Consider the following 24,067-nt stretch of genomic DNA (forward strand, 5'->3'; position numbering starts at 1 on the left):
GCGTCCAAGTTCAAGCTCTGGGTGGGGAGCTAGCTTCCCGTCGCCGTTTCGTTAATAACTTAAAGAGCCAGGCCGAGGTGCAGGGGCGGGTGCGCGGCGGGACGCGGCCGAGGCTCTGCCACTCGGCGCGGGAGGACTCCGACTCTGGTCGCAGTGCCGGGCTGGCCGCGCCCGGAAACCAGACGTCGCCTCGCTCGGCCGCAGGGAAGGTCTCGGCTCGCGTGCCCCGGGTCGCTTCTGGGGTCCCTCATTCAGGGCAAGCACGCGGGGGGCCGCCACCGCGAGTCCCCCCACCCCATCCCGCCGGCGCGAGCCGCCTCCAGCCTCCTCCCCTGCCCCCCTCCCTGCCACCTTCCCTCCTCCCCACCGTCCCCTCCCTCCCCGCCGTCCCCTCCCTCGTCGTCCCTTCGCCCCTCCTCCTCCCCTCCCTCCTCCCGCTCCCCTCCCCCTCCGCTCCCGCCGCCTCCGCCCGCCGCCCCGGCCGCGTCGGGTAAACCTGTTCTGCGAGGCGGCCGCGCCGGGGCGGATCGAGCGGCCGGCGGCTCCTCGCGGCTCGCGGCGTCGGGGCCCGTGGAGCGCGCGGCCGGCCCTCGGCCGCGGCCCTCGGCAACGCCACCATGTACTCGGGAGCCGGCCCCGGTGAGTCCGCGCGGCGCCCGGCACTCGTGCCGCGGCGGTTGGCGGTTGGCGGGCGGGGCAGGCGAGGGCGGCGGGGCCTGTGGGGCCGCGGCGTAGCCTCGGGGCGGCCGGGCAGGGCCTCGGGGCTGGGAGGCCCAGTGCACCCGAGCAGCGCCACCGGGACGTGTGCGGGGGCCCAGGTTCGGCCTGCAACGGGTCTCCGTCCTCCCGTAGCGCTCCTCCCGCCGTCCCCGAGCGCATAGCTGTGGGGCCCAGCACGGCGGGCCTGGGGCGGGGAGCTGGACGGGTCGGGAACCGAACCCCGGGGCCCCGGGACCGCGATCGGTCGCTGGGACGCAGTTTCACGCCGGGCAGCCGCCCTCCCCATTCAAGTGCTAATCGCCCTGCGATTTCCTAGCGGAGCGGGTGGCCGCCGTGGCACCCCTTTCCCACCAGCGTGCCCGTTTCTCTGGAAAAGTTCCAGAAAACTTAAAAACACGAACGCATTTCCCCACCCCGCTCCTGGAGCCGAGAGGAGGGCGGTTTACTCGCGGGGTTGAGAAAACAAGTGTTGGGGAGGCTTTTTCGCCTTCTCCCGCCAGGCACGTGGCTCCATTTCCCGGCTGCCCCGCCGCTTGCTCGGGCTCAGCCTGCCCCCCTTTGTCCGCCAGGCTGTACTTGGCGCCCGCGGGCCCTCCCCGCTGCCCACCTGACCTAGTGGTTCGGCCCTGGGGCCTCCCCAGACTTCTTCACTGTGGGGTCTGGAAGCCTCCCAGATCCTCCCGGGTTCCCTATGGTGCCTGCTTCGGAGCCTAGTGCGCCTCCGCTCCTGATGTCACAGAGCTCCTCGAATGCCCACTGACCAACTTGTAAATGCGTTATAAGGCTTCCCAACGATTTGAAGACCCTTTTAACCTTGCGCTTGGGAGGTGCCCGGGTCCTAGGGACAGATGTTGGGGCCTGGAGGTCCCTGCGAAATGGCCAGCGGCAGCCTCTTGCCAGATTGGGAATCCCCCCACCCCCACCCCCCCAGCTCAGCGCTGTGGAGGAACCCAGCAAATCTTAGCTCCAAATTTGTACGTTTTCCCAATGTGTCAATTTCTAGTGACTTTCTCGGGGACGAGGCCAGGCTTTCGTTAATTTCGCGTGTTGATTGATCCCTTCAGCTTGCCACAGTGGGTCTTTCTTGAAGACGGACAGTGGAGGCTCAGAGACGTTTAACATCCGGGAGCCAGCAAGCATTAGGGCAACCTGTTTGAGCACTCCCCTCTAGAAGTGCTTCCCAGTCCCTTTGACCTTGACCCGCTGTTGGAAGTACTGGTTTGGTGTGGATTAGACCAGTGAGCTCTTAGGTAGGGTGGAAGTAAGAGCCTACTGTGTGTTCTGCAAGGAGAGCTTTGTTGCCTTTTTAAAAAAGAGAATGCGGTAGCTTTCTTGGTTAAACCGGTTCATTTTGGTCACTGGCAGCTTTGAAGATGGCTGCTGCGTGGGCCTCCGCATTGTGGCCTAAGAGAGAGACAGTCCCCTCTAACCAAGAAGGCCTTGGGTGAGAAAAGAGATGCCTGTAGGATAATTCTTGGCCAATGGCGGGCTGGGAAGGAACTCAAGTTTCAGGTGGGCCAGTGTCTGTAATTGCAAGCCTGGAGTGCAGCTCCATTTTATTGTACATATCAAGGCTTTTAATTCTGTTTACAAGGAATCCCCCCGCCCCCATCTCGTCAAAGAGACTCCATCATATTTCCAAGTTTAGGAGAATGGAAGACCATTGGATCTGAATTATAGAAAAGTGACAGACTTTTGCTGTTTCTGAGCTTGATGGGAAGTAAATACTTAGTAAATTAACTTTAAAAATAGAATTCACCGTGGGTTCTTATTGTGTCTGTCACAAATACTGTTAGATGTGTGAGGTTAGTAGCATTGGGGGCCAAGGTTCAGAACCTCATAGGGTTTTTTTTTTTCTTTTCCTTCCTGTGCTATTGGGATTGGTTAGTGGTTTCCGGAAGGTAAATTCCCTACCCATACTGAAACTTCCTAGATAGTGGGTTCTAGGTGGGGTCCCCCCACCCACCCACCCAAGGATCTTAAACTGTCTGGGAGGAGCTTTGCCTCCAGCAAGGCGTGTTCCTGCATTATAGAGCCCGAGAGTATTTGCTACAAAATAACCCTGGAAATTGCCAATCAGGACTGAGTCTTTGATCATTGCTGTGCTCTCGGATGGCAGCGGTTAGCCCTGCCCCCACTCCCATTCTCCCCAATTCACAGTTTTGTCTGAGGGTACCACTGCAGCCTGGCGGCCTGTGTGTGCCGCAGGGAAAGCTCTGCCAACAGCTGGAACGCACAGCCGGTGGCTGAGCACTTGTGGGAAATCTTCCCCCCACCCCCCAGTAGCTTGTCGGGGAATTTAAATAAGAGTTCAAGAGAAAAGATGGAAAAGCTTTGACTTACACATTCTGAAGAAGCAACATTTTGTAACTTTTGAGTGTCTCTGTCAACACCATTGGTTTTATTCTTTACAAGTCAAGAGGCTGGGGCTGCCAGAATGATAAAAATGTTTCTCTTCTTTCTCCCCCCCCCCCCTTTTTAAATTTTATGAATTGTTATTGTAAGAACTGTATCACACAATTTTTTAAGAAGTTTCTACTGTGGAGTAATTTTACAAACCTGAAAGCAAGGTGTCAAAGGATTTTGTTTCTCCTGCGCTTGTCAATGTCCTGGTCTTGTCAGCTGTCCCTTTCCCTTTACATCCTTAGACACATTCCAGAGGACATGTTTGTGTGAGTAGAATACAGGGAATCACGCCCCTCCCTCCCTGGGCTATAAACAGGCTGGTCTCAAACTCATCTTCCTGTCTCTGCTTCCTGAGTCTTGGGATCACAGGTCACCCTGGTGGGCTGGTGAAGGTACGGTGTGGGCACCGCCCACTGCCATTGGTATGCTAGTTCTCTTGGCTGCAGAAACATGATTGCAATTGGCTTGCTTTTTAGATCTATTTGTATTTATGTAGGTTGGTGTTTGCATGTATGTATGTATGTGTACCACATGTGTACATTGACCTAAAGGCCAGAAGAGGGCATCAAATCTTCTGGAAGTGATCTTCTGGAAGCGGAGTCACAGGTGTGAGTTTCCATGTGGTTGCTGGGACTTGAACCTGGGTCCTCCCTGGAAGAGCAGCCAGTGCTCTTAACTGCTGATCCACCTGTCCAGCCCCTAAAATTGATGTTAGAATATGAAGTTAGTAGACTATGTACATTTGCTTTCCTGTCTTCTAAATCTTTCTTGGTTTTTGTTTGTTTGTTTTGTTTTGTTTTGTTTTGTTTTTGGAAGCGGCATCTTATTATATATCCTGGGCCGGCTCTCAACTTGCTTTGGTTCTCTTTTGGGAGATCCGAATGTATGCCATCTTACCAGCTTTACTATCTGCCTGGCCTTCAGAGTCCTCCTGCCTGCTTTCCTGTTCTGTGAGGGGCTGATGGAGACCCACCCCCTCATGTTCATTCTGACTCCCTTGTCCTGAGGGTGGTTTTTGTTTGTTCTGTTTTTTGTTTTTTTAAAGATTTATTTACTTTTTATTTATATGAGTACACTGCAGCTGTCTTCAGACACACACTAGAAGAGGGCATTGAATCCCATTACAGATGGTTGTGAGCCACCACGTAGTTGCTGGGATTTGAACTCAGGACCTCTGGCAGAGAGAGCAGTCAGTGCTCTTAACTTCTGAGCCACCTCTCCAGCCCAGTCCTGAGGGGGTTTTGTTTTGTTTTTGTTTTGCACAGGTCACTTTGAATGTAAAACTCATAGTTGCAGGAGCCTATATTTTTTTCTTTTTTTAAAAAATATTTTGTCTCTCTTCAAACACACCAGAAGAGGGCATCGGATCGCATTATAGATGGTTGTGAGCCACCGTGTGGGTGCTAGGAATTGAACTCAGGACCTCTGGAAGAGCAGTCAGTTCTTAACCACTGAGCCATCTTTCCAGTCCTTTTTTTTTTTTTTTTAATTTTTCTTTTTTATGATGTGAGCACACTGTCACTGTCTTTAGACCCACCAGAAGTGGGCATCACATCCCATTACAGATGGTTGTGAGCCACCATGTGGTTGCTGGGAATTGAACTCAGGACCTCTGGAAAAGCAGCTGGTGCTCTTAACCGCTGAGCCATCTCTCCAGCTCAGGAGCCTGTTTTTCCATGGCCTGTTTCTACACTTTCAACACATGTTATTCAACACACAGAAAGTCAAAGCCAGGACGACGCCCTTGCCCAGGGTGGATTTTTTTTTTTTCCTTCCCCAGTTTTGGGCTCAGGTGTGAGGTGAGGAGCCCTGCTCTGTGTTTTGTGCTCTTTCCCTTTATCTACCCCAACTGTCTGCACCCTGCTGCGTTGCCCCACCAGCACACTATCTTAAGGGCGGTGAGGCTAGGCTGGCCCAGCCCCAGCCTGCCATCCTCTCACTTTGGATGGTTAAAGGGAACCAATTTCCCTTTTCACCTCTAAGGGCAAGCCCTGGTCCCCTTGTTCTTTGAGACCAAACACTGAACTCTCCTATCTGTTTCTCAGTAGAGCCGAGCAGGGTTCTTCTTCATCTAAACTGGGAGCTTTCTCCAGTCAAGTGAGGTAGGTGCTGGGACTGCAGGCAGACCCAGAGGGCCATCTTCAGGGCAGGCTTGGGGCTCAGGATCGACAGGCCTGATTTCACCTGGAGTCCTGAGGGCTGAAGGTGCACACGAGGTGTCTCTGAGATGCTGTACCAAAATGTGCCGCTGTAGCCACAAGCAGGGAACCTACCACCTGTGTGAGAGGCAACCAGGCACTCAGCTGACAGGAACAAGGTCCATTCTTGGTCTTCCCATGGCCTCAGCAGAACCAGTGGACAGATGAATGTGTTCATCTATTTCAGTTCTGTCCTCTTAGGCATGCGTGGTGAGTTGGTCTTAGGCATGCGTGGTGAGTTGGTCTTCTCTGTGGAGCCTGTGAGAGGTTGAATGGGTTGCTCATGGATTTTGTGACCTGGATTCGTTCCCTTCCCCTGTGGCGCAGACTGAAGGTGGAGTTATATGTATGTGTCCCCAGTCTTCTTGGGAGCATTCTGTCAGGATTGGTGGTTGCCCAAGGCAGCCAGCCAGGCTTGAAGCCTAGCCTGCAGAGCTAGGACTACAGCACTGCCTGTAAGTGATGCTCTGGAGCTGGTGTGCCAATCCAGATAGGAGTTCCAGTCAGGCAGTTCTTAGACATGCTTACGACTGAGCAGAATCTTAACCCGGTGATGCAAAGAGCATTAAGAAGTACCTGCCTCCCCATGTTTCCATGTGTGTCTGCGCAGGTGTCATTGGCTCTTTGTCTCTGCTGGTCCTGACTCCCAGGGAGCCCATTTGAAGCTGAGTCCTAGGAACGAACCATCTTGAGTGGGTCACTGGAGAGCAAGCCGCCAATGGTGCCAATGGTTTAAAGAGAGAGGAATTGGGGAATAGGGCACTAAAACTATGGGACCATGGAAGGCCAGGTTAGCATCTGTGGGAGTCAGAGAATGTTGAGGAGGAGGAGGCCTGGGCAGAAATTGCTACCCAAGAGCTGGGGCACTGGGTGGTCGGGCTCTTGGACAAATCCTCCAACAGTTTCTTATCCACATGTGTGTTTGGGCAGGAGCTGGCAGCCATACTGGGACGGGAATGAAAAGAAAATCATAGGTGATTGGTTGGTCAGGAATTATGTTGAGTGGAGTGACCCTTGGACCCCCCACCTATTAATTTAAATTTTATTTATTGTTTATCCTTTTTTTTTTCTTTTAATTTTGAGTGCATTGGTGTTTTGCCTGCACGTATATCTGGGTGAGGGTATCATATAGAGTTACTGACAGCTGTGATCTGCCCTGCGGGTGCTGGTAATTGAGCCGTGGTCCTCTAGAAGAGCATCCTGTGCTCTTAACTGCTGATTCATCTCTCTAGGCCTGCATGGACCCTTTTTTTTATAGTTGTGGGAAGACTGACAGAACATGGGGGAGGTGACAGGCTCTGAGGGCTAGTCATAGGGACCTCTCTGTCAGCTCTCCCAGCCTTCTTCACCTGGGGGAAGGAGGTGGTGATGGGTGTGGGCCGAATTGGTTACTTCTCTTTTACTGTGATTAAAGCACCCTGACCAAGGCAACTTACAGAAGGGGGTTTATTTGGGGGTTATGATTCCAGGGGTCAGAGTCCATGATGAGGAGGCATGGCGCAAGGAACAGGAAACAGAGCTCGCATTTTCAAACATTTACAAGCATAGAGCTGAGCGAAATGGAAATAGCACCCTCTACGCTCTTAAAATCAAGCCCTAGGTGTGATGTACTCTCTCTAACAAGGCCACAGCTAGGGACATTTCTCATTCGAACCACTGCAGGGGTGAGAGGAGTTGAGCCAGTGCCGCATCGTCCTAGTAGGCAGTGAGTCTCTATGGGACTATGGTCTATGCACTGCATGAGGTCTGAGTGTGAACCCAGCACACGGTCCAGCATTGGACATTGGGCAGGCATTGGGTTTAGCTGTACCTTCACCATGACAACTGCCAGGAAGCAGTAAGTAGTTCATTTCATGGCCGTGGTAGGAAGAGAGGCCAGATACAATGGTGTCCTAACTGGCATTGCTGCCAGTGGTGGAATAAGGGGGGATGATCTGCAGGCTTTGAGGTGAGGGTTCGGTTATTAGGCTTGGGGTGCTGAAGGGGGCAGTTTGAGGTTGGGGTGAGTGCTGGATATGAGCTTGGAAAAGCCAGATGATGTGGGTAAGGCTTTGAGACCCACAGCTTCTCTGCTTGCTCCCGGAAGATCCAGGCCATGCCCAGGTGATTTCTGTGGCCAGGGGCGTGGGTCTCCCAGGTGCTGTGAGTAGGAGGACCTCTGAGAAGGTAGAAAAGAGCCCCAGGCATTCCCCAGACTACTGCTGGCCAGAGTGGGGCTAGGCCAGAAGCCTGGGTTGGATGGGCCTAAGAGAATCGTTCCTGCCTTCCGCACAGCCTCGGAGATGAGAGATAAGCTGAACTGTTAAGTATATCTGCTTGTCTGTCTGCTTACCTGCCCCTCCTCTTTCCTGAAAAAGCTTAAAGGTATAACCTAGGACCAGTGCTCCCTAATCACTGCTCGAGCATCATGGTTAGGTTACCATTAAGGAGTCCCCAAAATGCTATGGCAACCGTGCTGTGCATTTTTAAGCACCTGAAGCCTCAAGGCTTGGGAACAGCTAGACTAGAGGCTCCTTTTGTGATGACCAGGACAATAATAGGTGTCCTGGCTGGGGATGTGATCTGGGGGGTCCTGACTGGGGAGCCTGGTTTCTCTGGATGGTGGCATTGTGGGGGGGGGGGGGGTTGAAAAAACAGCCCTGTGAGATAAAAGGAAGAGAGGAACGTGTGGTGGTACATGTGTGCGCATGGCGTCAAGCAAATGCAGAACTAGATTGGCCTCTGGAGGGAGTTGAATTTCATTCTGTTGGGTCACCCCTCCCTAGAGGATCCTAGTTGCCTGTGGTGTCAAGGAGTTGCCTCGGGGTTTATAGGAGATTGAGCCCTGGGCCTCACTTCTCTAGAGAGGGCAGGACACTTATCATCTGCCACCGGGAGGGTGGAGAGATGGTGCCTGCCCCAGGGCGTGCAAGACCAGCCCTCAAAAGCACACTGCGGGTACCAAGTGTTACTCTAAAGAACATTTATTTGAAATGTGGTTTTTGTTTTATTCTTGCTTAATTTTACTGAGCGAGGTGTTTTTGAGTTCATGTTGCGGAATGACATGTGTTAAGAATCTTGCCAAGTCATCCATCCATCTTATGCCAGACCTCAGAAGCTGGGCGGGCAGGTGGCTGCCATTACTCCCTAGTATTCCAGCCCTGGCCTCTGGGATGGATCCTGGAGCTTCCACTGGCCCTATGGCAAGTCCTTTCTGGCCCTCACCCTAGTCCGACCCAGCAGGACGCAGTGCAGTGTGGTGTATTGCTCTCATCTATCTGGTTCAAGTGGGTCTGCACTGACAACAGAAAGAAGAAAAAGGATTGACACTTCAGAGCAGGGAAGTACTTTCAAAATGACAGCCTTTCAAAAAAAAGTAGCGAAGTTTACGTAACACGCATTTAACCAGTTAAGGGGCTGGAGAGATGGCTCAGTGGTTAAGAACACATACTGCTCTTGTAGAGAACTTGAGTTTCATTCTTAGTGCCCACACTGGGAGGATCACAACTGCCTATGTCCAGCTCCTGGGAGATTCGACTGTCTGCATCCCCAGGCACCTACCTGCAGGCAAATAACACACGTGTAGTGAGAATTTTGGTTTCTTTTAAAAACATAGAAATAGCCGGGGCCGTGGTGGCACACACCTTCAATCCCAGCACTTGGGAGGCAGAGGCAGGCAGATTTCTGAGTTCGAGGTCAGCCTGGTCTACAGAATGAGTTCCAGGACAGCCAGGGCTACACAGAGAAACTCTGTCTTGGAAAAACCTTAAAAAAAAAAAAAAGAGAGAGAGAGAGAGAGAGAAAGAAAGAAAAAAGAAATATGGGGATTTGTTTTGTTTTTTTAATCTCAGGTGTGGGATATGGGGTTGCTTCAGAGTGTCCACAGCCGGTGACTGATTTGCCTCACGTTCTAGCAAGTACGTGGTTTTGCCAGCTGCAAATCTGTTTCTGCACGTGGTGATGTTTGGCGTTCTGGGACCTTTTCAGAGGATCTATAAATGCTAGGGTACCCCCAGAGAAAGGGATTGGTTGGTAGTTGAATGATGTTGGTTGCCTCGTGTTGCCGTTTGTTTGAACAGTTACCATGTATGGGAGGTGATTTCCTGGAGAACTTACTTCACTTCCTCTACCTGCGTCACCATGAAGGCGTGGCTTCACTGGCATCACAGAGTTTTAGAAAGGGAAGGATTTTGTTGTTGTTTTAAGGGAAGTTGAGACAGAGTCGTGTCTGAAGTTGGCCAGGAGCTGCCCTGATGCTCCTGCCTCTGTCTTCTGAGCTGTGGGATTACACAGGTGTGGACCACAAGGCTCAGTTTAGAAAGTGAGGTTCTTTGATAAGACTAATTGATTAGGTAGGCATCAAAACTGATGGGAAATGTGAAGTCTACATTTCAAAGATGTACCAAAGAGAGATAAGGCACACTTATCTCATTAGGACACATTGTAGAATTTGTAGCCTAGACACTAATGAGTTATTGGTAGGACCCCGAGAGTCCGGGATCCTGGTCTGGGTCCTAGCGTCTGAGTATTTGCTGCTAGCCCTGTACTGCTGAATGCAAGCTGCCTCCTGCTCCACCAGCGGAAAGCCACGCGAGTGGGTGACCACACGTGGTCCTCACAGAGTAGGTAAACACAGGTAAGAAACTAGGCACAGCTTTCTGCCTGAGGGGACCGAGAGACAGAGGGAGGCAGGACAGACCTGCTCCATTCCAAAAGACGGGAGCCAGGTTGCGCTGGATAGATTCATGGGTGTGGAAGCTGCTGTGTGTTAAAAAACTTGGGGAAAAAAGTGGTAAGGGGCTTTTAGTTGTGAAAAAAATAAAAATGTTCAGAAAAGCAGAGGAGAAAATTTAAGGACAGTGTCCGTACCTGACGCCCATGTCAGGGGCAGAGCGGCTCCACCAGTCCCCCACCAGTCACCAGTCCCCACCTGCCGAGTTGTTCGTCCCTCGTTCCTCCTGCTGGGGACAGAAACCAGGCCTTGAGCTCCAAGCAGAGGTTCTTTAATCTCTGAAATGACCGCAGCCTTCGAGAAGGGTGTAGCTGGGATGCACCTGCAAGCACCCGCGTTGTACTCCCCACCCCGCCTACCAGGGGACCAGTTATAGACACCAGGAAGCCATGGGCGTGTGGTCTTTTGACTTCTGCTGAAGGTGGGCACAGCCATCCGACTCCACTTAGCACAGGCTGGTCTCTGCGACGTCAGCTCTCTGTACTTCACTTTCTGTGTCCTTAGCCCTTTCCAGCATGATCCCTGGGTGGTGGTTTGGGGCTGTGGTGATTCCCATCTGTCTTGTCTGTTGTAGTCCTGCCTGTCACAGTTAGGTGTGAGACACACACACTCACCTGCACCATCCTTGGCGCCTCTTCTGTTCTCCCCCCAGCTGCCATCTGACCTGTGTTTTCTACATCACTGTAGACCACTGTTGTCTTGCATGTCTCTAGTTGTGCATCCAGCTCTTCCTGCAGCAATGGATAGTCTGTAGTTGAGAACAACATGACTACTGTGTTGTGGTTGAAATCTGAACAGTGAGGAGGCTGAGAGCCCTGACTTGGGCAGCCCACCATGGTGTTGCCCTAGGAGTATCAGTTGCCACCAAGTGTGTGCCCAAGCTGTGGTTGGCAACTTGGCAACAGTAGCTGTTGAGACCAGGGATAACCACCTGCTGCACGTCATTGTGTAGCCTGGCATGTGCTCCTCTGGTCTCTGTGTGGCACTGATGAGGCCTGGAAGTTAGTGGCGTTTTCTTGAGAGGTGGCACTTTGGTCCCATGGCTTTTTTGTTGAACACCTGGCAGTCTCCTGAGCATGTACAGTCCCCATAGCCAGGTTGCCTTCAATCTGGTGTTTTTCTGGTCTTCATAATCAAGAGGTATGTGTGTTCATTTCAGAGAACTTAGGAGATAAAGTAAGCTGGTGTCAGCCGGTCTCAGATCAGATGGGAGCATGGCACAGGGTGGGGGCAGCTCTGTGAAGCCTCCTTTCCTGAGAGCTGAAGTGTCTGGTCCTAACATCCATTGTGGCAGTCAGCACCTTGCTTAGTGCCTGTCCTGTCCTGCTCTGTCCCTGTCAGTCTTCGGGGCTCTCTTCTTTGAGTCTCGCACGTATTGAGGGTGGTGCTGCAGTGCCCTGCCTGGAGTGTCTCACTGTTGCCTGCCTGGCATCTGCTTAGTTAAAGTTATTACTGAGAGAAGAAGATGCATGACTTAGGTCTCAATACATGGAGGACAAGCTGACTCCCTGAAAACACAGGGCGCTTGCACACAGAGACTCCTTGCTAAAACACCTGCACCTTTTTACAGTGACTCCTTTCTGGGTGCGAACTGCATCCAAGGTGAGGTAGGGAAGATACTGTCCCACATTTGGAGTGACCCTGGGGAGATGGTTAGTTTCCGAGATTTCCATCCCGCTTCACTCAGTAGTCAGTTCCCTGGGTCTCTTTCCTAGTCTGTAAAGTGGGAGTTGCAATAGCTCTCCTTACTGTTATTACAAGGAATTGCTGTGCATTCCTAGGAAATTACCTCCAGCATCAGAATAATTAGTACCGTGCATTGTACTTTGTCTGTGGCCGTTAGTAATGTGTAGCTGTCATATCAAGTCACGGACTGATGGTTCTAACGGCCCATGGTTAATAAGTGTCCCACTGGTCGTATTGTTATGTGTAGAGCAAGTGTGAATGACTTTGCAGAGTCCTGGGTGGAGGTGTGCTGTGCTACACACATCCTTAATTGCGGTTGTGAGAGTGGGAAGGGGTGCCATGGCTTTTCTGAGGAATGCCAATTGTGGTCTGGGTGCTGGTGAAGTGGTGGCTGACTTGGGCTATGGGGCACAGAACCTGAAGATGATACCGTGTGAATCCCACCAAGAGAACCTCCTGAGCTGTGTAGCGGGGCTCCCATCAATCCCTAGCTTTTTCAAAACCTAAAAAAGGCTGAGAGTTGCAGATGGGGGATTTTAGTTGGAAGGACAGTGATGGAGCCTTCATCCTCCTCTAACCTCCTATTTGAACAAGAATAGCATCTTCTGTTTTTGCATATGAGTTTGTAGACATTTGGTCAGATGCTGTCAGAAGCTGTTTTCTAAACAAAGCCATGGAAAAGACAGCAGACACATGACTGTGTAACCTAGTAGTGAATCCTAATTCAATCCTGTCTAAGACAGGGCCCATGCACCTAGGAACAGACATGGTTTCTCTTAGTAATGTAGAGAGCGTTTGAGTCCGACACATAAGAGGGGAAAGGAGCTGCCATGTGGGGAGAGTGTGGAGGAGAGGAGAGATGCCATGCCTGTGAGGGCAGGACAGAGAGGCATGGCCACCATGTGAAGGAGCCAGGAGCAGCACAGCACGGCGCAGCACAGCAGGGCAGCCAGCTGGGTCCAGAGCAGCTGGATAGAACATAAAATTAGTGAGTAGTAACTCAAGATTATCGGCAGGAGATAATGGAGGGTAGGCAGTGGCCCAGCTATTGTGTTGTTTAAGGCATATCAAAATATAAGGCTAACTGTCTTTCATTTGGGAACTTTAAACTATTGAGGTGGGGAGTGATCCCACCACCAAAACTGTATTAATATGTGTTTCAACAGGTCACCCTGGCTTATAAACCAAGGCCTCCTGAAGGGGAGAATGGTGCTGGACCTGCATCTTTGACTTCTGTCAGGTCCACAGCATAGGACCCATATTAGGAACTATTTTGGGGCCTCCAAGGTCTTTGTTAAAGAGCAAATGGATTTTGTGTTTTCTTTTTTGATTTGTTGTTGTTGTTGTTGTTGTTGTTGTTGTTTTGAGACCAAAAAAGTGCTGGGACTAAAGGTGTATGCCACCACCACCCGGCGATTTTGTGTTTTCTAAAATAGTCTTACCATGTAGTTTTGGCTGACGTGAAACTCACTAAATAGATCGGGCTGGTTTGGAGATTTGCCTCTGCCTCTGCCTCTGCCTCTGCCTCTGCCTCTGCCTCTGCCTCTGCCTCTGCCTCTGCCTCTGCCTCTGCCTCTGCCTCTGCCTCTGCCTCTGCCTCTGCCTCTGCCTCCTAGATGCTGAGAATAAAGAAAGGCCTGTACCACCACCACACACTTGAAGTTTTGTTTTGTTTTGTTTTGTTTTGTTTTTTCGAGACAGGGTTTCTCTGTATATCCCTGGCTGTCCTGGAACTCACTCTGTAGACCAGGCTGGCCTCGAACTCAGAAATCCGCCTGCCTCTGCCTCCCAAGTGCTGGGATTAAAGGCATGCACCACCACTAGTTTAATTTTTTTTTTTTTTTTTGAGGTTGGTATTTTGAATTCTAAGCGCTGGTGTGGCTCATGACTGTGACCTCATGAGTGCAATGGGAACTGTCTTTTCTTGGCCTGTATTCCCATAGGTCTTTGCTGCTGCTGCCAGGCTCACGGGCACACTGTCACACTGTGGAGGGTTAAAGTGTCTGATGCTTTCCATTTCTTGACTTTCTGTGAGATTGGAGACTCTCGTGGGAGTGGGCTGGGAGCCTGCTTCTGTAGGTTGCTTTGGGACGTCCCCTGATTTGGACCTTTTAGGTGGTAGGATGGTGGCCCATCAGGACCATTTGCATCTAGTCTAGTTGTGTGTTCTGGCCTTGGAGCTCCACAGCCTAGAGAAGGAAGGTGGTGCCTGTGTTGCCTCCCAGGGGCTTTGGCTGTTGGGATCCAGGTCTAGGCTCACAAGTGCTCTACTAACTGAGCTACGTACCCAGTCTGTAGTTTTGGTTTTTTGGTTTGTTTCTTTCTTTCTTTGATTTTTTTTACTACACAATTAAACTAAACTAAAACAAAACAAAAAACTGGGAGAAGGCATTGGGTGACCTTGCCATGAAATGTGGGCTACAGCCCTCAGTTTCCCTGGCCCATCCTGCAGGGCCTGGGGCCTGGTAAGGTAGGTACGTGATGGAACTGCCCTTTCACCCTGGAGCCTGGCTGCCAGGCGGGGAGGGTTGTCTGCCCATTCTGAGGGCACAGACACCCCTGTTTGTTCAGCGACTTTTCCCTGGTGCGATTATGTATTTTGAAGTGAACAATGTTTGCTATCTCTTGAGCTAAGCGCTCAATAAATAGCTGTTTAAACTGTAATAACCAGATAACCGTGGAGGACACAGTGATTTGCCAAACTTCAAAACCAAGGGCAGGATAGGTGCCTGGTTCCTAGCTTTGGGGTTCTGAAAATCCAGAGCTGGTACAGATGCCATGAGCATCCTGGCCCCACCCCCTGTCCTGTGTTGGCTTCAGCAGAGGATGACTGGCTCAGTCAGAGGACAGTTTGAACGAACAGGCTCAAAAGCCCCTGGGCTGTGGTAATTGCCCGTGACTAACAAGGCCGCCCTTCATGACCTTCAGTGTCAGGTGGTGGCTTCCTCCCAGGGGCTCTGGTACAGTGTTCCACACTCTGACTTCCTGAGACCCAGCCCAGAACCTCACACTGAATAATAGGGTCAGCTCAGTCATCAGGTTTCCACAGGTGGACTAGGTAGCAGGACAGAAAACAAGCTGCTCCCCACTGACTGGACCTGGGCTCCATGGGGTGGGCAGAATGTTGCCAGGGCTCTTGTTAGGTGTCCATGTGTGTCAGAGTTGCAGGACCAGAACCTGTGCCTTCCAGCCTTCCTCAGAGACACCTCAGGTGGTTCTTGTTGGTTGGTTTTTGAGATAGGGTCTTTTTTTTTTTTTTTTTTTTTTGGTTTTTTGAGACAGGGTTTCTTTGTATAGCCCTGGCTGTCCTGTAACTCACTTTCCAGGCTGGCCTCGAACTCCCTGGCTGTGCCTCTGCCTCTTGGAAGGTGTGTGTCCCCACACCCAGCCTGTGTTCTTGAGGTTTTGAGAAAGTCTAGATGACAATTCATTGTCACATAATGACAGAATTAGACCGTGGCTCAGGTGGAGCAGAGGGGTCTCTGCTACTAAGGATTCCAAAGACCCTTTCTTCTTGGGGCCTTTTATCAGTCAGTGCTTGTGCTAGCCTGGAACCTGGGGATTTAAATGGTTGGGTATGTAGTTCAGTTTATAGTTGTCTGCCTAGCTTTGGTCCCCAGGCCCCCACATACTGGGTGTAGCGGCCCGTATCCATGACCCCAAGACTTGAGAGGCTGAGGCAGGAAGACCTCAAAATTGAAGTCATTCTGAAACCCTATTTCAAAACCAACCAACCAAACCCAAATGAGTGTGGCGGTACATGTGTTTATTTCCAGTACGAAAGAGGCGGAGGCGGGTGGATCTCTCTCTGAGTTTGAAGTCAGCCAGGGCTACACAGAGAAACCCTGGGTAGAAAAACAAAACAAAAACCCAAACCATGCAGAAAGGAAATATATTTAAGAGGCAACATGCCAAATATATATCAATATAAACATTATTGTGCCGGGCGTGGTGGCATACGCCTTTAATCCCTGTACTCGGGAGGCAGAGGCAGGAGGATTTCTGAGGCCAGCCTGGTCTACAAAGTGAGTTCCAGGACAGCCAGGGCTACACAGAGAAACCCTGTCTCCAAAAGAAAAAGAAAAAAAATATATATATATATATATGAAATGGTTTTTTAAAGAAAAATGTGAGTTACTGTGTAGCTTGTGTGTGTGTGTGCTTTCTTAGGAGCTGGCTCTGGAAAGGGCTGTGGTTGGCATTCATTATTAGGACACATAGAAGAAAACAGCCTGCCTCAGATAGACCTATGGCCTTTGCACACTGCTGAGGGTGTACTGCTAATGTGGAGACCAGAACCTGCAACTATCAGCTCATACCTCGGATTCCAGGTCTCCTGAGAGAATCGCACATGTGACCTGATGACAGGGTGCTGGCAAAATTCATCTGAGCAGAAGTACTAATACAAATGTCACATTTAGACTTGGGTCCTATCCCCAAGATGGCTCCTCACATAGCCACAGATGTTTGGAAATTGGGAAAACTTCTTCTCCCAAGTCAGTTGCATCAGGGGTTTTCAAGCTACAGTAATTTCTGTCCTGCCCCACCCCACCCCACCCCTTCCCTGTCAAGGTGTATGTTTTTGAGACAGGATTAGACACTGGCTTTGAACCTCCCTGTACTGGAGTGACAGGCAATGCACACAATGTTTGTATGTGTTTGAGACATTGTCTTCCTCGTGCCCTGGAACTATTGATCCTCCTGCCTCAGCTTCTTCTATTCTGAAGAGCCCTGCTTCCATATTGGTTTGTTTCTTTTTTTTTAAAGACTTTATTGTGTATCTGTCTTTGTGAGTATGTGCCATGTGTGTGGGAAGAAGGCCAGAAGAGGCTGTGGGTCCCCTGAGGTTGGGGTTATAGTTGGAATTGGTTGTAAGCCTCCACACGCTGGTATTGGGGACTGAACTCAGTCAGGTTCCCTGCAAGAGACACCAGCACTCTTCATCGGTAAGCCATCTCTGAGCCCCATCATGGCTTCTTAAAAGTTGGCTACGCTGGATGGGAAAGCATGTACAGTTGTGAGGGGTTTTTAATCGGCCATTTGGAACATAGTTTGAGTTCCTAGACCTTTTGAACATTGACAAGTTTGATTTCATGAAATCTAAATATCCCATTCATGATTTTCACTGCTGTCCCCAGGAACTCATGGTGCAAATGGAAACTTCCTGATTCAAGTTTCCATTATAATTTTTGTGTTAAAGCTGGAATTTTATACTTGCCCCTTTCTTAGAAGTGGTCAGCCATTTGGCTTATTTTCAAGAAAATGGCTGGCTGACTCCTTAATCTCAGCTGTGACCCCTGCTAGCTACATTGACTAACCTAACAAGACAGGCTCACTGGTGCTGCAGTGGCACAGCTGTTAGGGGAGTTACCAATCACACTCTGATTGGCTAAGAGGCCCACTCCAGGGGATAGAACCTACACATGGTACTATTCACGGGGCAGTTCCAGGGGGTTTACAGCGGCTCTGGCCGACACACACTGCACACACTCAGACCGATATACACATATGTGAGAAGAAAAAGAAATCTTAGAAGAAAAGAAATCCGTGTGGAGTCTAGCCCTCTCAGAACTGGACAGACAGACAGACAGAAACATAGTTGCAGTGCATAAAGGAGAAGCAGCAATCAGATATCGATATGTCCTCAGCCAGGAACTTTGTCTCTTACAGAAAAGGGTGGTGGTAGCCCCAGTGCTCGAGTCCTGGTGCTTTCCTTGGATCGGGGCTCTGGTCACACGTGGGACCTGCATTTTGCCCATCTAATCAATGCATGTAGACAAGTTGACTAAGGAACATTTTTACTTTTGCAATAGTTTTATTAATTCTAGTTTTCTACAATGTGTTTTGAGCTTATCCCCCCTCCCTAATTCCTTCCTTTAGCATGTTTCCCACCATCCATTTCTTCCCATCTAGCTCCCCACCCCCCACCCCCCATCAAGTCCAGTGTGGGTTGCTTCACTGCCTTAAAATGTGTTCACCCTGTCAGGGGTCACACCACTAAAGAAACCTGATCCTCCCATGTCCCTGCAGCAAGCAAATTCCAGTAGCTCCTCACTTAGGTGTGGGATTGGGTACCCACCTGACCTCCCCACTTCTGTGATGAGATTTGGTTTGACAGGAGCGTGCGCAGGTCTTGCGCGTGCTGTCACAGTTGCTGTGAGTCCACATGGACGTTTGTCCTGTTGTGTTACAAACCACCTCTGGCTCTTAAGGAGCTTCCTGCCCCATTGCCCACAAAGATCCTAAGCCTTGCAGGGAGTCTGGCTTAGGTAGGACTGAGCACTACAGTCTGAGTTTTAACCAATTGTGGTTCTCCGAGTCTACTGCAAGTAGAGCTTCTCTGGGAATGGCCTTTGACCTACCTCACCAGGTTCTTGGCCCCTTGAATAGTGCCATGTATATGTTCTATCTCATGGAATGGTCCTCTGATCTAATAAAAAAAATGGTTGGTAATTCTGTAATGCGTGTGTCACTATTGTACCCGTGGGCCTAGCTTGTCCCATCATCAGTCATTATAACTTAAGATAACTAATTGCTGGCTCACAGCTTGGAGAGATGAGGCTTACTTTTTCCCTGATGCCCTCCAGCAGCATGAACACTAGCCAATAGGGACGAAGCTTCCAGGAGAGTATCAGCCTTATGTCCCTGTGTTCTGTGACTTGTGCATCTTCAGCAATCGGGGCTTACCAGTATGTTCTGGGGGTAACCGAGAGCAATGGCAATAGCCTATAATGTTTGAGGAGGCGGGTGGGTTGCGGATCTATATGACCCCGTTCACAACAACGCAAAAAGAAGTAATTCACTCCTGTTCCTGGGGTGTTTATTTACTAACATGGGGGTTTCTGTGGGACTCTGGACATACAAAGGGGAGCTTGCTCTCTTCATTGTGTCTGACGTCCTATGGCTGAGGGTTAGGGTAGTTTTACCACACATGTGTGTATGTCCATAACCCTGCTGCTTTCCAGCCTCCAATACTGACAACAGCACATGTCGGCACATCAGTGTTTTACCCTTGCGGTTCCATGGCCATGAAACTACTGAATTAGAAGCATCTTAAGTTTGGGGACTTCCCTCTCCAGAATGGGGTGTGTGTGTGTGTGTGTGTGTGAGTGAGAGAGAGAGAGAGAGAGAGAGAGAGAGAGAGAGAGAGAGATCCCAGAGTGTTGTAGAATTGTGCTCCTGCAGTCACGCTGTTTCCCGATTTGAAGTCTCACCTTAGTTGTGTAGAGTTGCTGTGCAGTCTGTGAGCGAGTGTGTGGAGGGCCAGTAGGCCATTGCTCCATATTCTGAAGCCCCTCTCCCCCACAGTGCCTCCATGTGAGAGGAGATATGCCCCCTCCTCTCCCCACCCCCCGCCCCTGCTGGGATGCTCATCCCTGACCCTGTTTGTGACGGAGAACTGGGTTGAATGGAGAACACACTGCCCTTGGCTGCTGACCTCCTGTGGTGCTGGGGCAGCTTGAGCCAGCTGTGGAGAAGCTGCTAGGAGCTGTGTCGGTGTAGATGGCAGTCTCTTACAATTCACCGCCCTTCCAGTTGGGGAAGTCACCGAGAGAGGTGACTCTTCCCTTGCTGGTAGTGCCCAGATTGACTTAAGTATTCTGCGGGGAATGGAAAAGTGTCCTACGTCTAGTTTTCTCTTCGATGTGATTGAAATACCTAGATAAAAGTCTCTTAGGGGAAGATGGATTTACTTTGGCCCATGATTTAAGAGTGGAGTCCATCTTGGTGGGGCTTAGTGCCAGGAGCCTGAGGCAGCTGCTCACATCCCACCTACAGTCCGGAAACCAAGAGCGATGAGTGCTCGCTGTCCGTCTGGGACCCAGGCTGATGGGATAGGCGTTCATATTTGGCATAATAAATCCTCTCTGCTTATCCTCAGCTGCATCCAGAGATTTGTCTCCAAAGTGACTCCAAATCTAGGCACAGTGACAGGGACGACTAACCTTCGCACTGCCCACCCTGCCTGGTCTTCATCTCTCTCTCTGCTTGCTTGTGCTGTGAAGCATCCCAGAGGCCCCTGGGGTTGACAGTGGGGTGCAGAGATGAGTCTCTTTCCACTTCCACCTCTTCACTTTAGTTTTAGTGTAGTTTGAGACGGGGTCTCACTCTATATCCCTGGCTGCCCCCACCCCCTGACTCCCACAGATTGCTCTGCTCTCTGTGTGTTGGGGTTAGGGGTGTGCGTCACCACTCCTAGACAGCTCTACTGTTTTAGAATGGGATATGAGCTTTGCTCCGGCATCAGGTGAGTTGACCCATAACCCAGAACGGACACTGTCTTCCTTGGTTCCTGTCCTTGTTTGGTTCCCGTTGCTATGATGATAAACACCATGACCAAAAGCCACTTGAGGGAAGAAAAGGCTTATTTGGTTTACAGATGATATACAGTTCATCCCTAAGAAAGCTGAGGCGGGAATTGAAGCAGAGACCATGAAGAATGATGCTTCCTGGCTCTTGTTCACCCTCACCTACCTTTCCTAAACCTCTCAGGGCTACCGGCCCAGTCGTGCATGCGTGAGTGAGTGAGTGTGTGCATGCATGTTGAACCTGCGGCACATGGTTTTCTGTGACCCTTTGTGTTGCAAGGTCTTTGTGGCAACATGAACTAGTGTCTTCCTGTGAGTATGCAGGTCCACAGTAGGGACACACACTTCCATTTGTTCCCATATTTGTCAGAGGACATTTGGGTTGCTTCCAAATACATTTTTGAACAGTTTTGAAGTTAGTTGTTAGCCTTCGAGCCCTGTTGGAATTCCAAGTATGTAACTAACTTTATGGGGACCCATGGGCCAGGCTGGCAGTTTTTCCTTATTGAGTGGTAAGCGCAAGAAGTGTGTGTGTGTCACGGTTGGTCCTTGTTTGTGCTCTTGGGGGATGGAATTGCACATCACCCGTCTAAGTCCATCTACTCCATGAATTGTTCTGGGTCATCAGAACCTGTCTGGTCTCTGGGGTGAATCATAGCATGTCCATGCTCTGCAAGAATTCAGGCCTCAGTATTGTTTCTCCAGGAGGTAAATATGGGACACTGCCGAGCACTGGTGGTCAGAGTGGGGCTGAGCCTGGCTGGCTTAGATGAAGCAGTGTGCTCTGACCCGGGTCTGGTATTGCTTGTGTTGAGTGGATTTCCCTTCTTGCTGGTATAGGAAGCCCAGCAGAGGTGAGCTGACCCTGCACTGCCTTCCACAGCTGTGACTGCTGTCCTGTCCTTAGGACCTTTCTCCCTCCAGCTTTTCCTGCACGGGTCTGCTAGGTTTCCTGTTGTCCTCCTTCTCTAGGAGGCAGAAGCCTTTCTCCTCCTTGCTGAGTTTGCCATAGGCCCTTTCCACGTCCTGGTTCATAGTCGCCGGAGCTGTGTTGGAGATTAGATGTAGCTTTGATCCAGCATGTGAGGTCAGCAGCAGCTCCCGCCAAGGCTTCAAAGGGAGAGAGAGAGAGCTGCCCACTGATCCATAGTGGCAGTGGTAGCACCAGTGACAGCTACAGACCTGCCCTGGAGAGATGTGGGCTGCAGCCTCCTGCTGGCCCCCTCAGCTCACAATCCCTGCCGTCCTCTTCAGTGGATCCTCGCCGGCTTCAGTTCTGTTAGCTGGGTAATCCCATTCTGTTCCATCTGGATTCCCTCATTGGCTGGCAAGTATTTGTAAGTATTAAGAACTGCTTACACGTGTTGGGCATGGCAGTTTCAGGTCCAGCCTTTAGTTACAGCATGGGAGGCAGAAAGAAGCAGGTGAATTCCTGTGAGTTCTGGGCCAGTATGGTTTACATGGCAAGTTCTAGGCCAGCCATTGCTATACAGTGAGACCTTGTCTCAAAACAAAATGAACAAAAACTACTTACAGATGTAGCATGGTGATGCATGTCTAATCACAACAACTCTGAGACTGAGGCAGGAGAATGGCTATGAAGGGCAGCCTGAGCTACGTGGTAGATTCTGCTTGAAATAGCAACAACAGACAGACAGACAGACAAAGTCCTTTCAAGCAATATGTAAATGGACATAAATACTAAGAAGAAGGAAGTCTAGCCACTTGGGGGCAGCCAGCATGTGGCTCTTTCCTCCCTACCTGCAGTGGTTGGGGTGGGTTGGTTTATAAATGTCTATTTACATGTGTGTCTATTTTCATGTATGTATGTGCAAAGAGGCAGACTCCTTTCTGAAAGTGGAACCATAGTGCTATGACCTGTGGCAGGTCATCAACTGTGCATTGGGGACTCGGGTGTTCCATATCGTTGAAAGTGTCCTTTCACTTGGGTTTGTTTATTTAAGTCTGCATTGTACACACAAGAAGCCTCCCCAGCTCTCCAGCGCTGTTCCTAGGCACTGTGCCAATGGAATTCTTAAGTTCTCTCTCTCTCTCTCTCTCTCTCTCTCTCTCTCTCTCTCTCTCTCTGGTATATGTGTGTCTGTAGGTGTTCCCCTGGATGTCAGGAGAGGGTATCAGATCCCCTGAATCTGGGTTTGCAGGTGGGTGTTAGCAGTCGAAGTGCTGGGAACTGAACTCAGGTCCTGGAAGTGCAGCTAATGTTCTAACTGCTGAGCCATCTCTCAGACACGGATTCCAGTTCTTAGAGATACCTTCCAGCTGGGAGAGAGCTGCCCCATGCAGATGCCACATTGCCTAAAAGTGTCCCATTTCCCAGTGTACCTTGACCACAGCTTAAAGCCATCCCATTCCTCACTGTGCCTGTATTTCTCAGGCATCTGGGCATTGGCCTGCCAAGTGACTCGGCTTCAGTTCTCTCTCTGTCTAGGTGGCTCTGCCTGTCTATGCAGTTGGTGCTCTGCTTCTCCCACCCCCAAACAGGTTTCTTTCACATGTCCCTAAGGGCTGTCATTCGAGGGACATCACCTGAATTTGGAAGGAGTGATGATGTCCAGGCTATAACCCTCAAGCCCGAAGCTCCAACATAGGTACAGCATGGGTGTGCCTCTCAAGTGCATTGTGGAGAGGCCAGGAAATGGCTTGCTCCCCCTTTACTGAAAGTGGCCCGGGCAAGCAGAGCCTTGGGAGCAGATGGAGAGGGATGAGAGAAGAAATGCAGGAGCTACCCAGTGGGTCTGTGGTTTGTAGAGTCAAGGAGAGAAGTGATGAACACACAGAATCTAAACGTGTTAGGACACATTGCACACTCTGCAGTGGCTAAGGTGGTACATTTCTATAACTAACAGGAAGGAGGCCACCCTGACCACCCTGCCTCCAAACGGCCCATCTCTTCCACAGTGTGGAAGCTTTTCACTGTGAGATGTGTTTGTAGCCAGCTGGTTCCTTGGTGACTTTGGGCTTCTGCCTTATGCTAAATGCAGCCACCTGAGCACCAGGGTCCCAGCCTCCACTCTCAGCTGGCCCCAGCTGGAGAGCTCGCCTGCTATTGTCATAGGCTAGTATTCGATAGAGATTGTCAGAGTCACAGGGAGAGCTCACAAGGCCCACCACGAGTTGAAGAACCACAGGCAACTCATGACTTGCCTCATGTCAGTTGTCAGGGATAAGCCCTCATAGGATATCCAAGCCCAGGCAGTCAACCCCAAACACTTGTATAAGCAAGCAGCAACAAATGGGTTTAGCAGGTTGTGTGTGTGTGTGTGTGTGTGTGACTGAATTTTAGGAGTTGGGACACATGAATTGGAGTGGAAAGAGGGTGTGGTAGACGCGATGTAAATATAGTACTCGTATGAAATTGTGAAGATGTGCCTCTGATAGAGCCAACTGGGGGAACGCCGTAACAGTCCTTTAAAGGACAGCAACCAGGCCCTACTTCCTGCGCAGCCCGGAATGGAAGCCACCTGCATCTAGGACTGCTGTTCTTCAGTATTCTGAAGAATGAGGGAACAGCTTTAATTTATTTTAAATTGCAAGCCTGTCTATCCTTAGGAAGAAATCGATTAAAGGAGCCAAACAGCCCCATGGATTGTATCTGCTTGATTTCAACAATTTACTCCTTAATTAATTATTCTGACTAGGAAAAAAAATTTTCCCTCTATGGGATGCCAGTATTTAGAAGTGACATTTCAAATAGCTGGTGAGAAAATTGGGGACGTTTTCTGGTTTCTGTCACTTGTTAAATTTGCTTTTAAGCTGCTCCTCTGGGGGTTGTATTAGGTCCAAGCTGGGATCTTAAAGTGACGTTTTTCATCTGCAGCACCCACTGAGTGACAGGTGTGGCGGTGCTCTGGCACTAAGGAAGCCTCACTTCTGGACAAAGCCAAGGCTAGAGTGTTTTTTTCAGTGTTTTATATGTGGCAGGAGGAACATTCTGCATGCTGTCTGGAGGGAATATTGTGGATGTGTGTCTCACTGTTCTGGGAATGAATATCTCAATGTTACAATTGAGAAGGTAT

General features: G+C 50.3%; 1 protein-coding gene across 1 annotated transcript in view; it reads left to right on the forward strand.

Annotated features, from left to right (window-relative positions):
• The first annotated feature begins 458 nt into the window (after positions 1 to 458).
• The window catches only part of Ago2 (argonaute RISC catalytic component 2), an 88,135-nt gene continuing 64,526 nt past the window's right edge, over positions 459 to 24,067 (forward strand). The window contains exon 1 of the mRNA XM_021183054.3: positions 459 to 639. Coding sequence (XP_021038713.1) covers positions 618 to 639 — 22 coding nt within the window. The 5' untranslated portion in view covers positions 459 to 617. The remainder of the gene's footprint in view (positions 640 to 24,067) is intronic.

This window comes from Mus caroli, unplaced genomic scaffold (genome assembly GCF_978045245.1).
Source record: "Mus caroli unplaced genomic scaffold, Mus_caroli_1 scaffold_16, whole genome shotgun sequence".
Lineage (NCBI taxonomy): Eukaryota > Metazoa > Chordata > Mammalia > Rodentia > Muridae > Mus > Mus caroli.